Raw genomic sequence first — 12,651 nt, forward strand, 5'->3', positions numbered from 1 at the left:
ACATTAGTAAATTTAAAGATACAATATTTTTAAGGAACATAATCAAGATTGTACATTAAAATATTATCCAACTGCACTGTAGAGTCAATTTGCTGTTTGTTCCAGCTCTAACTAGGAGATTCTAAGTGCCTATTTTCTCACCTTCTTTGCTTTTATGGATTTATGAATAAAGGTCTGAGCCTTCTCAGGACCAGGAAAATTAAAAAAATGTATCAAAGCATGGGTTTTAAGGTCTATGGAAGATTCACAGGTACATTAATTTCAGTAAGACTGGAGCCAGGATGAACAATATTTTCCATAGAAAAAAAAACAGTAAAGGGAGAGATATTATTCAGGCATACAAAAAATATTCAGTGGAAACGTGAAAACATTAAAAGAAGACTGGCTAAGCATATGAGCATGACACAGATTTAGCAACTAAGCATACATCATTTGTCTCAGAAACTGCTTCACTTTTTTTAAAAGAAAAAAAAAAAACATCTGACCAATTTCTTGCGCGAGGAAAACTGCCATGACCCTTCCAGACTCTCCCCAAGGCAGCTGAGGTGTGCAGTCAATTCCTCTGTCCCCAGCTCCCCACGGCCGGCCGCCCCTTGCCCCAGGACCTCCTGAAGCTCCCCGAATGGAGGGGACCAGCTGGGGACCCAGGGGCGCAAGACCAGGGTGACCTGGTTGCTCCCGACAAGCTATAAAAGATGCGAGGCGGGGGGGAGGGGTGTCCCACAGGTGGAGGTGGAGGTGGAGGTGGGGCTGGGGCGAGAGGCAGACAGCTTCTCAAGTCCTGGGCTGTCCCAAGTCGGGGCTACGCAAACACTCCGCCCTTGAGCGTCCCCACGTGTGAGTCTCTGGAGATACCACCCCTCACCTGCCTCTGCCCCTGCCCCGCAACCTCGCGCCTCTCTCCAAACCCTACGAGTCCCGGACCCCAGCCTCCGCCGGCGGCCGGCGCGCGGGTGCAGCGAGAGGCGGGGCGCGGTAGGGGCGGGGCCAAGCGGGCAAGGCCCGGCCTCTCGCAGGGCCGCTCGGCGCGAGGCAACCGCGGTCGTGGCGGAGGGATACGGATCTCCATATATATACCGCGGGGAGCAGGCTCGCACTTCGGCAGTGGTGCTGAGAGCCTCGCGGGCGCGGCGCCGTTACTCGCAGTGGGGCGGCGGCAGCGGCACAGCGCTGAGCGCACACCGCGCCTTAGCAGCAGCAGCAGCAGCAGCGGAGGCACCCCCGCCGTCACAGCCTCTGCGCTGGTGCAGCCACCCTCGCTCCCTCTGCTCTTCCTCCCTTTGCTCGCACCATGGTAGGTCGGGAGTGGTAAACGGCGGCATAGCAGCTCTCTGCCCATGATTTCTTCCCAAATTTTTAGTTCAGCCCCCCCCTTTTGGTGGAGGGGAGGTTCTTTTTTCCGGGTGTTACGCATCAACTGCGGTTAAGAAGGACGCATTTCGGATTTGCATGTCGCTTTCCTCGGCCAGGGTTTCTTCTTAAATTTTGGTCCCTCTTGGAGCTGGACTTCACTGTGGGCTGTGCGCGGGCAGGGGCTCCGGCCGCAGCAGCACCGGGGCCTTCCGCATCCACCTCCTCCCCCCAGCCCCGCACCACTGCATCCAGCGCGCCGCACCCGGGCTTCCCGCAGCGCTGCGCCTGGGCCGGGGCCCGGGTGGGGGGGCGGGGGAGCCGGGCGGGGCCGGGCACTCGATACCCCCACCCCCCTCCGCCTTCAGCCCGGGGCACGGAGGCGGCGGGTCGGGAGGGCTGCAGAGAATGAATGGGCCCACGCTAGCCGGTGGCGCACATTGCTCGGGCCGGGGCGTGGGGGGCGCCGTCCGCGTCTACCTCCTCCCCCACCCCGCGACCCTGCTGCGCGTTCTGGCCCAGCCGCTTTCCCTCCTCCCTCCCGGGGGGCGCGGCGCGGGCGTGGGCTGGGAAGGAAGGAGCCGGGGAAGGGTGGGGTGGGGGCAGGAAGGCGAGGGGTGGGGGGCGGAGAGGGCGGAAGCGGCGGGCCGGCCGCCCTGCGCCCGGGCGGGGCCCTGCGGTGTGGCCGGGCTCGTGTCTCCCTGTTTCGCACCCCTGCAGCCCCCCCACCCAGTGCGGTAGTGAAGGCGTGCGTGATCCTCAGTACATCGGGAGGTCCCTTCCCGCGGGAGGCGCTCGGCTTGCGCTAATTGGGGCGGGGGGGGGCGGGGGAGGAGGGAGCTGGCGCGCGGCTCGGTTTCCATTAGAGACGCAAAGTTTCTCCTTTAGGAGGAGGCGGCGGCGCGGCGGGCTCGCCGCCTGGGGGAGCAGAAGCGGGTGGGAGGCGCGGGGCGGGCTTGGCTCCCTCTCGCCGCGCGGTCCCGTAGCGGGGGTGGGAGTGGGGGTGGCCCTGGTCTGGGAGGGGCGGTGTCCCCGCCCTGGGGCCCCCTCGCTCCTCCGCACCCCGCCTGCTCGCGGGGCACGCACCCCTGCCTGGCCCCTAGCCACTTTGCAGTCCGCAGGGAGATGCCCTCCACGTTTCCGCTTTCTCTTCGGCCTCTAGATTGCCAGATGCGCCTGTGCGCCTCGCCGGGTGTGTTTTCTACAGCCCCCTTCCTCCCTTGGGCGGGCAGGGCTGACATCACTTACAGTGTTTTCTGGCTTGGCGGGGTGGGGAGTTTCAGGGCACCTTTGCCCCTAGGCCAAAGCGATTTGGGGGCGGGTATTTGTCGAATAAGGCTGATGATGGTCTCAAAAACCTCTCCAAGAGAGTTTTGCGGTGAGGTGGGACTGTGCTCCCCCGATAAGGTGACAGCTTCTCTTGCGAGGTGTGGCACCGCTTCCTGTTGTACAAAGTCAGATGTCCTGACGTTACATAAATCATCGGGTCTCCTTTCGATGTAAAGAAAACCATCTTCCGGTGACTGGAGTAGAAAGGAAGGAAGACCCAATTCTAATTTGAAAAAATAAGTCCCCCCCCCCCCAAATAAATAAATTGGAACGTTCTTATTGGGAAAGTTTTCATTTAAGAGTTCGAGTAAACATGACTTGGTTAGCTTTCTGTTAGAACTTACTTTGTAACTGGCTTCACTAGGTGGTGTCCTTCATTAAAATAAAAATACATATTAGCTCTCCTTGCATTCTCAAATTCCTCTGGCTGGAGGCACAGGTTCCGTGTTGCAGAGATCAGACAATACAAGTGAGAATTACCTTCATGGCCATTACCACCTCAAGTAAAGTGTGTTTATTATGAGCAGCTCTTGGTAGATTGGTAGAGTAAATATTCTCTGGCAAAGTTAATAGCTACTTCTTTTCCAGTAAAGAGAAGGTGTAGTCTTACAATTGTTGTGTACTTTATGTGTACTTAACGTTTGCAGTTTTGTAACAGCTCAGTTGTAGGATGGTTCCATTTTTTCCTGGCTTCTTCGTCAAAGATAATTTGAGGGCATCAGCCGTAATAAATGGTAGGCTTTTAAGACATAACTGCCTAATTTAAACAGAAAGCATTTATTACATGGAAATCAAGTTAGGTGGGGTAACCCATTGCCGTAAATTTATTTTTTTCCACTTCATTGTGTCTCATAAAATAGATCTAAAAGCCTCTTAATCCACTCCAATGCCATTACGTAACGCCTATTCGGAGATTTTGGAGCTCCCGCAGCAATGCGCAAGGTGCGCTAAAAGCCTGCCCCTGGACGCGATCCTGGCTGTGGTGACAGCAGCCTCAGACTAGGATCCTTGGATGGAAGGGGGGACTGCGGTGTCCCTGGCGCAGTAGGTGGCGCTCTTCTTTCTCAGAGCTTGTGGCTGCATCCTATGCGGTGTGGCCTTTTGCCGCTAGAGGTGCCATTTTTCAAATTATGAACTGACCCTTCCTTAGGGAGACCTCAGCACATCGCCTTAGGCCCAGCCAAGAAAACCTGAAGTACAGTGTTGTCACTTCTTTGTCACCGTTTGTTTTTAAAATGGGTTTCATTTAAGGGCAGTGCTACCGTTTGGGGATGGTTGTCTTTTTTTTTTTTTTTTTTTTAAAGGTCAATATTAAAAGTATAATTGGGAAAACTATGTTGCCCTCAGTCAACTCTTGTGCATTGAGTTATAACCTCTTCTTTCTTTATCTAGGCTGATCAGCTGACCGAAGAGCAGATTGCTGGTAAGTTGCTGACTTCAGGGGGTTCCAGTAGACCAGAACTAGGCACGATTGTGTGGGTGGCTTCTCTGACCCTTCCCCCCGAATAATCTGAGCAGTTTTCTAAGAATTGATTTAAATGGAAACAATATGCAGAGATATTTAGGTCAGGAGTGAATTCCTTGCCAGTGTTTCAGAGGCAACGTGGAAGGAAGTGGAGGTGGGAATACTTGTTCCGCCCTGGAGTGTTTGACTGAACGTCCTGGTGTTCAGGGCTCCGCACGTAATGAGATGGCGCTGAGCCTGCTCCTCGCAAATGGAGTTTAGAATTCTTATGCCACGGGGCTTTTAGTAATTCACCGCGAAGGCTTGGGCTTGCTGTTTGAAAATAAATGGGAAAATGAGCGTTAGGACTACTATAATCATTGGAAAGGGAGTTAGTTTAGATTCTAGCTTTTAGTGTTCCTTGGAGGACTTTTTTTGAGGATGATTCTGTTCAGGAAACCAGGAATACGCCTTTGAGATGTTAAGTGCCATGTAGAGAGAACAGCCTGGTTACCTGGGACTGTACGTTTCTAGGAACCGCTTCATGTTGTTATGAAACCAGGAGTTCTTATGGCTGTAGAAATTTAACAGGAAGGGGCCTGAAGGGAACTTGCTGACCAATCTTCACTTGTCAGATTAGATTGAGGACTAACTTAAGTGTGTTTAAGCTTAGTTTTCTTGAAAAACGTGAGAATACTGTGGTTTTGCTTTATGGACTGCTGAATGGAGGCCAGTCCAATAGGACTGTTGTGGTCTTTATTTTAGCAGATAAAGACCAGGCAGTTACTGATAATTCCCAAACTTGGACGGTTTGCTTTGGCAAGCCCAAGGAAAGTGTGTGCTGTGCCTGGGTTGGATAAAGACGTTCATTCTAAAGGGTACGCTTTTGTTTTCAGAGTTCAAGGAAGCTTTCTCCCTATTTGACAAAGATGGCGATGGTACCATCACAACAAAGGAACTTGGAACCGTCATGAGGTCACTGGGTCAGAACCCAACAGAAGCCGAATTGCAGGATATGATCAACGAGGTGGATGCTGACGGTGAGGGCTTAGACCTATGAATGAGTGCCAGCGTTGTGTAATGCAAGTTCAGACATGTCACAAGATTGTCTTTCAGGTCCCCAGAGCAAAGCACATGCACCGCAGTGGTTGCCTTACAGCCGTTGACAAGGAAAATAGAAGATTATGGGCCTGCCTTTGGCTGTGCTCACTGTCTAGAACATTTCCTGGATCAGATCGCTGATTTGTTCTTTTCTACTTGCCGTGACCTACAGCTCAATCTTTTATCAACTGGCCCATGAGTCTGCACTGAGTCCTGTGGGGGAAGTAAAAAAAAAAAAAAAGTGCCCATAGACCTTTTAAAAGAGCTTACTGTCTGTCTCTCGAGGAGTGGGAAGTGAAGGTGGGAAAAGAGCACTCTTAGAATTGAGTGCAGGCGTGAGCTGTGGATGTGTTTGTGCCAGAGAATTTTGAAGATCACGTGAAGCTTGGAGAGATGGGGTGCTTGGTGACTGTACGGAGTAGATTTATAGAATCTACTAGAAGAAGAAGATAAATAAGGTGCAGAGCAAGAAGGAACAAGCAGTAACCCCTGTAACAGTTGGTCACCAATTGGTCATCCATTTCTCTGGACTCTAGAAGAGTGGAGAGTAGACCTTATCTTGCTCACTTCTATCAGTAAACAATTTCTGAGCATTCCCCTCTTGAAAAAAAAAAAAAGACACCATGTGTTTGTGGAAACCATATATACATGTACTGTGTAACATTGTAGAACATGGGTAATTTTTCAAAAGATGAGCCAAGGATAAACAGTTTGGATCTAGACTCTTTTCTAGATGATTGGCTTGGTGTAGTAGCCATTTAAACAAATGTGGTATCCTAAGGTGATAAAGTAGAGTTAAACTTGTCTGATCACATTTAGAAGCAGGGGTTTGGGGTGAGCTCTTTAACAAGTGGTTTCAGCCCATTTGGGCTACTTCAGAAAGAGTTTTCATCCATATTAGTGTTGTTTTGGAAAGGAGATAGCTCAAAATTCTCTTGCGTTGGATTGCTAAGGCCATCTGGGAACATGGAGTGGCTGCCTCCCGTTTCATGTGAAGCCTAGGAAACTGCTTAGGGACTCGCAACTGGCAAAGTGTCTTGGGCCCTTAGATTGTATGGAACAAGGAGAGAGAAGTTGTCTGGGGCTACAGAATCTAACACTTTGCGATGAATAAGTGTAATGCCTGAGGACGTCTTCTCTGCATGGCTAGGAGATGGCACTTCAAATAATTTTTGTCTTGCGTGAATGTCATTAATGCTTTAAAATTTTGGAGGCCAAAATGACTTAAAGGGGTCTTTGAGTTACTATTTTGATTTAAAGGTACTTGCTTGTGAAAATGAGTACTTAACCTAAGGCTTTTTTCCTCTAGTTTTGTTTCCATTTAATGCAAGTTACCCTGTTAATCTGGTGGCTTGTCTCTGGAGGTGGTTCACGTAACTCTTCGTTTTAGAGGGGAAGTTGTTAGGAATACTGGCTGTAGAACAGATTCTTCTGACACTGTTCCCTAAATGTTTACGGTTCTGAGCTATGAAAACACTTCCGAGCCTTGCCCTTAATGGGAAACAAACAAAGATACGGAATTGGAGAGAAAAAGATTAGTGGACTTATAATGTGGTTGAGAAACACCTTCTGGAGAAGACGTGACGGTTTATGGTCTGTGGCATAACAAAGTCAGTTTTTCCCCTCCCGTAATTCTTTTCTTCTGTGAGAACGTTTGGTTGTATTGACAGGCCAGTTCTGAGCCTTTCCCAGCATCACTGGCCAAGGCAGAGTTAGGTCGGAGTGGTCACCCTCACTCAGGGGGACGGCGCTCTCCAAAGCCTCTCTCGGGAATGGAAGGGAGCTGTGCTCTTTCTCTCGAACTGTACACCCCCCCATTAGTGGTCAAGAGGCCACGTGTGCACTTTCCTTTGCATCGTTAAATGATATCCTGGGCACCGATTGCTAGTTTGAATTACCACGAATCATGTGAAATTACCCTGCAAAGTGTTTAAACAGTTTAGACTTATAAATGGTTTTACCTAATAAAATAATTTACCAGTTTGTGCCATTGAGGCTTCAACCATCCCGTAAAGTGCTTTTAAGATTATCACTGCCAGGTAGCATTACTGGAGCATTTCTTTTACGTGAGCTTTTGTTTTTTAATTTAAGGTAATGGCACCATTGACTTCCCAGAATTTTTGACTATGATGGCTAGAAAAATGAAAGATACAGACAGTGAAGAAGAAATTCGCGAGGCATTCCGAGTCTTTGACAAGGTAATCCTGCATCTGTGTTGCAGACGGTACTTACATATGGCTTTTTTTTTTTTTCCCCTATCGTTTCTAAATGCTCTGACAATCTGTTCTCTAGTTAGCACACTTAAAGCTAATTGCCGGGGCCCTGTTATCTCACTTTCAAATATCCTGACTTCTGCAGCCATCTTATTGGGTAAGAGTAAGCATAGTAAGTAGTGGCGAGTTCTGAGCCAAGTTCTTGGTTGTTACTTTCAGTTTGTTAGCTTTTGCAAAGCCCCTGCGTTCTCTGGGTTCGCTGAGTGTGCACGTAGTCGGTAAGCGGGGAGAGGGGGCCGGACCGGAGATGTGCAGGCTGTATGCAGAAGTGGCAGTACTGGGAGAGGGGATGATGAAGTCACAGACCTGCTCAGCTGCCGCCGTCAGTAACAAGGCTCCACGTTCACAGGATGGCAACGGTTACATCAGTGCGGCAGAACTACGTCACGTCATGACAAACTTAGGAGAAAAACTAACAGATGAAGAAGTAGATGAAATGATCAGAGAAGCAGATATCGATGGAGACGGGCAAGTCAACTATGAAGGTAAAACACTACAATTTCCTTAGCTTAGTTTTGAATAGACTTCCCTTTGGTGTCTGTAAACAAGCTAACTGCTTCACTAGACAGGGGTTTTTTTGGTTTGTTTTTAATGCAGAAGAGAGCTGACGTGTTCATGAAAGCTACTTTTGAAGATAACCAAAAGCTATGATTATTTGTCTTTTCAGAATTCGTACAGATGATGACTGCAAAGTGAAGACCTACTTTCAACTCCTTTTTTCCCCCCTCTAGAAGAATCAAATTGAATCTTTTACTTACCTCTTGCAAAAAAAAAAAAAAAAAAAAAGTTCATTTACTCATTCTGTTTCTATATAGCAAAACTGAATGTCAAAAGTACCTTCTGTCCACACACACAAAATCTGCATGTATTGGTTGGTGGTCCTGTCCCCTAAAGATGAAGCGCTACACATCAGTTTTACGATATAAATACTTGTACTACCTTAACGATAAGGAAGCACTTAGTGGACTTCTTGCAGTTCCGTTTGCTAATGATTACTACACTGTTTGGGCTGGCCAGTTTTTCATGCATGCAGCTTGACGATTGAGCACAGTCAGGCCTTTGTATTAAAAACGAAAAATGAAAAAACAAATTTAAAAAAACCTGTTTCAAATGGGTTCTAGTTCAATTTGTTAGTATAAATTGTCAGAGCGGGTTTACTGAAAACAAACCTTTAAAATTGGTTTACCTCAGGATGCTGTGCCGAAAAATGGGTGAAGGATAGATAGACCGTCTAGACGCGGCCCCCACAGAGCAGGACGGCCCCCTGTACTTCGTGCGCCCCCACCCGTGGTGACAGTGACACATCCTGCCGGCATCCTGTGCGTGTTGGTTTAGCATTGTCCGCATTGTACCAGAGAGCAAGATGGGTGTCGGGCTGTCACCATTCACACAAATTTTTAAAAAGAAACCTTTACCAAGGGAGCATCTTTGGACTCTCTGTTTTTAAAACCTCCTGAACCTGACTTGGAGCCAGCAGAGGTAGGCTGTGGCTGTGGACTCTTCAGCACAACCATCAACATTGCTGTTCAAGAAATTACAATTTAACGTCCATTCCAAGTTGTAAATGCTAGTCTTTTTTTTTTTTTCCAATAAAAAGACCATTAACTTAAAGTGGTGTTAAATGCTTTGTAAAGCTGAGATCTAAATGGGGACAAGGCAGTTGGAGGAGAGGTTTAACCATTTAACGCCCACAGCCCAGAATCAGGCTTCTCGCCCTCCCGACATCCCAGCACCGACCTCTGAGCGTGAGACCTTGCCTAAAGCCGGGCAGATAGCAATTGCTTCGTCCTGTCCATAGGCACATAGGTCTACTTGTATTTTCACTGGGGGGAGGTGGGGTGTGAAGGCCGGGAGCTTCATGATTATTCAGGCAGCGGAGCTCTTAAGGAAGGAAAAAAACCCACTTTTTCTCAAGCATGTACTTCGGGGTTCTTCTCAGTCGTGCTGCCGATTACCTGTTTTATGTAACTACTTGAGACCATCTGTGCAAGAGACATGGTTTTGTGTGTCTGTAATTCAATCCTCGCCGGGTGGTAGGAGCACGAGGTCCCTTCTTAGCCAGTCTTCGTGCCTAAAAGACACTACCGGTCACCTTTGATTGATGACTTTTAATTTATACTACTTTCCTTAGCCTCCTTTTCTTTTCTATTTTTTTGTTTTGTTTTGTTTTCCTGCAGTGGACTTGACACTTTGCTTTCTTTCTCCCAAGTAGTCCCCAGCCTGAAAGTAAACAACTCCAGCATGGAGTGGATTTTGTGTCTAATTATAAACCTGTAACCAAAACTGAGATGCTGACACTGGTCTTTGCGGTGGGATTGGTGTTCTCTAAAAGCCCCTTTAAAGACAATGCATTTAGCGTAGAACTCTTTTTCTGCAATGAAGGCTGGAGGTGCGTCTTTCAGGGTGTTAACTGGTCGTAGCTTACCAGTAAGGAGATGGGGGTTTCAAGAGTGTTCGCGGGCGGTTTTAATTTGCCTGGGACAGCAGCAGGCTGCCAGTGAGGCAGCAAGAAGCTCTTGGCAGCCAAACGGGTGCATTCGGGGCTGGTTTATAGAGACCCTTGGCTTCTCCCTCTCCTACTCCCTGTCTTTCTGGCATTTTGCAGCCTGCTAGATTTCCTGCCAGAGGGATAGGTCAGAGCCGTGGAGAGGAGCCCACCCATCTGCTGCTGGTCCTTAGACTGGGTGGTTGTAGAAGAGAAGGTGACTGAACTAGAGATGGCTTTCAGAGTTCCCTGGACCTGGAAGGAGCACCTGAGAACACCTTAGAGGTTCTTCTGGTGAGACAGGACCAAGGGCTCCTGGACGTTTCTTGCAGGGAGGCCAAGTGTTGACCCATCGTGGGCCTGTGTTCAGTGGCCTCTCCGTAGTGTCAAAGAGGGATGGGGGTGATTTAACTTGTTTTCAAAACTTTGCCTTCTGTCTTAACTCTTTCGTCAAGTCTTTTTCTAGAAGCTGGGTGGGCTCCATTTAAGCGGTCCCACAGTCCTTCGTGAAAGACTGTTCATGAAGTCAGAGTCTTACATGGCCAGCATCCTGGATGGGAAGTGAAGCCTTGCCCCCAGGGAGTGCTGAGTTCAGCTTGGCGTCGAGGGGCAGCCCAGTCCGCTGTAGCCTTTTTTTTCCCCTCTGGCTTTTGAGGGGATGACCAGCCCAGATTGGGCGTTTGCAGGCTGCACAAGTTTGTGAGAGGAAATAGCTGGATGTGGGGGTCCGTCCCCCTAACGTTGGTTAGCACCTTCCTGTAAACTCTTGCCCCTACTTCTAACTGCTCTATAAATATATACATATATTTATATATATAAAGTGACTAGTTTAACTGGCATCCCGCTTGAGCCTGAGACTTGCCATAAAAAAACTGCTGAGTACTTGGCAAACACTTTCATAGTTTTGTTCTCCATCTGTTTGGGGTAGGTGTTAAGCAAGGCAAATGCATCTCGATGTTTCAGATGGGCTTTTGATGCACTGTTGCCAAGAAAGGCTTTTTTTCTGATTTTTAGACAAATGAATTTTTGCACACTTTAATTGGTGTCTTTCGGCAACACATTGAAAATTAGCTACTGTACATATTTTTATATTCTCTTTATAAATGCATGTCTGACTGTACTTCTAACCTGTATCGTAACGAGCGGCCGTCCGGTAGGCCTCCCTAAGTGCCACCGTGGCACATCAGAGTAGCAGCATATTATTGGCCCCTCAGCATACTGGGAACTTCTTCCTAAACCAAGAATGTAAATTTGGTCAAGGGTCTGCTCTTGTTTCATTCAATTATTTTAAACCTTTGAACTAATACTGTATATCCTAAATACATTATCCTTTTGGCAGTGACTAGGATTCCACGAATGTGTCTTAACCCGTCCCTTTAGCCGGCAGTTTACGATTTCCTTTTTTTTTTTAAATCCCCTGAAGTTGTCTTCTAGGAGACAGAAATCCTTTGCGGTAGTGGCGTGGGTGGGGTGTGTGTTCTTTCTCCAGCCCTTCTACTGTTCATTACACACGTCTGTAGCAAAAGATGGCCGTAGTTCTGTTACTGGAATTAACCCTTCACCGTGGCGATTTGAAAAGGAGATGTACTTGAATGTTTCTGTAAATCTTGAGATAAACTGTTTGGAGATTTAACCACCTCTCTGATGGGGGACCAACTCTATGGAAATTGTAAATAAGTTTTATTTATAAACCTGGCACTGTATTCAATAAACATTTCTGCAGCCTTTCATCTCTTAACTGCGAACTGTGTAGGTTTTTAGCTTGTATAGCCTCCGATCCCTTCTGCTTAATGGGCGAGGTACACCTGCCCTCAGATGTTATTCCACCCAGGCTCTAGGACAGTGGGCGAGCATGAGGGGCCAGAAACACCACAGACACATCCCACTATAGCCTTACTCTAGTTTTAAGTTCAAGTGATAATAGCTGACATTTGAACTCAATCTTGTGGCCAATCACTATCTGTGCTTGCTTTATGCAGAAAATTCACACCACGAAAAGGTTCATTTCCCTTTAACCTCAGCGTTAATTCCAAGTTTCTTGAGGAATTGTGTGAAGAAATGCACTTTACAAATTGGACGGGAATTTTATACCTAAGCCCATATTCTGCCCGCGTCAAGAGCAGGGCGGCCAAGGAAACGGGGTGGGATGCAACTTTACAACCTTGGAGTTGAAACCTTCCCCTGTTCCGACCCTGTTCAGACCCTGGTCCTAGGCAAAGTTCTCTAGCAGGAAAGTCCACCTGTTTTCCTGAAGGATCTTTTCCAGGTTGCTTTGCCCATTTCCTTCTGCACAGAATCCGTGAGAGAGCCAAAAAGAAGGGGAAAGGTCACAGGGGAAGCCCCTGCTTTGGTCAGAAGGCTTGAGACCCGCTTCCAGGGAGCATTTGGCCCCTTCTGTATACAGGAGCTGAACTAAAGGATGTGGACACCACTGTGGAGACAGAGCCCCTCTGCCTGACACTTTAGGCCTGGCTCTTTGTTTTTGGTTCTTTCCCTCTGGAGCTGTGGACAGGTGCTTCCCTTCTCTGGGCCCCAGTTTCCTCCTTGGTAAAAGAAGATTTTTAGACTAGGTGGCTTTCTAGGATTCTGGCCAACCCAGCTTGGCATCACTTGGTGTTTAAATTGAAATTGCAGCCTAAGGGGTGGGAGGCAGAATAGTGTGGGCGTGC

General features: G+C 48.1%; 1 protein-coding gene across 1 annotated transcript; it reads left to right on the forward strand.

Moving 5' to 3' along the window:
* The first annotated feature begins 1,086 nt into the window (after positions 1-1,086).
* On the forward strand, positions 1,087-11,720 carry CALM1 (calmodulin 1). Its single transcript, XM_015086261.3, has 6 exons — positions 1,087-1,294; positions 4,072-4,102; positions 5,020-5,163; positions 7,316-7,422; positions 7,847-7,982; positions 8,165-11,720. The coding sequence occupies exons 1-6, from the start codon at positions 1,292-1,294 to the stop codon at positions 8,191-8,193; spliced, it is 450 nt and encodes a 149-aa protein (XP_014941747.1). The 5' UTR covers positions 1,087-1,291; the 3' UTR covers positions 8,194-11,720.
* Positions 11,721-12,651: the final 931 nt, after the last annotated feature.

Source organism: Acinonyx jubatus, chromosome B3 (genome assembly GCF_027475565.1).
Source record: "Acinonyx jubatus isolate Ajub_Pintada_27869175 chromosome B3, VMU_Ajub_asm_v1.0, whole genome shotgun sequence".
Classification (NCBI taxonomy): Eukaryota; Metazoa; Chordata; class Mammalia; order Carnivora; family Felidae; genus Acinonyx; species Acinonyx jubatus.

Bases quoted from the DNA above. Each gene is read 5' to 3' on its own strand.
- CALM1 (XM_015086261.3), top strand. The intron at 4,103-5,019 runs GTAAGTTGCTGA...TTTTGTTTTCAG, and splicing joins GACCGAAGAGCAGATTGCTG to AGTTCAAGGAAGCTTTCTCC. The intron at 7,983-8,164 runs GTAAAACACTAC...TTGTCTTTTCAG, and splicing joins CGGGCAAGTCAACTATGAAG to AATTCGTACAGATGATGACT.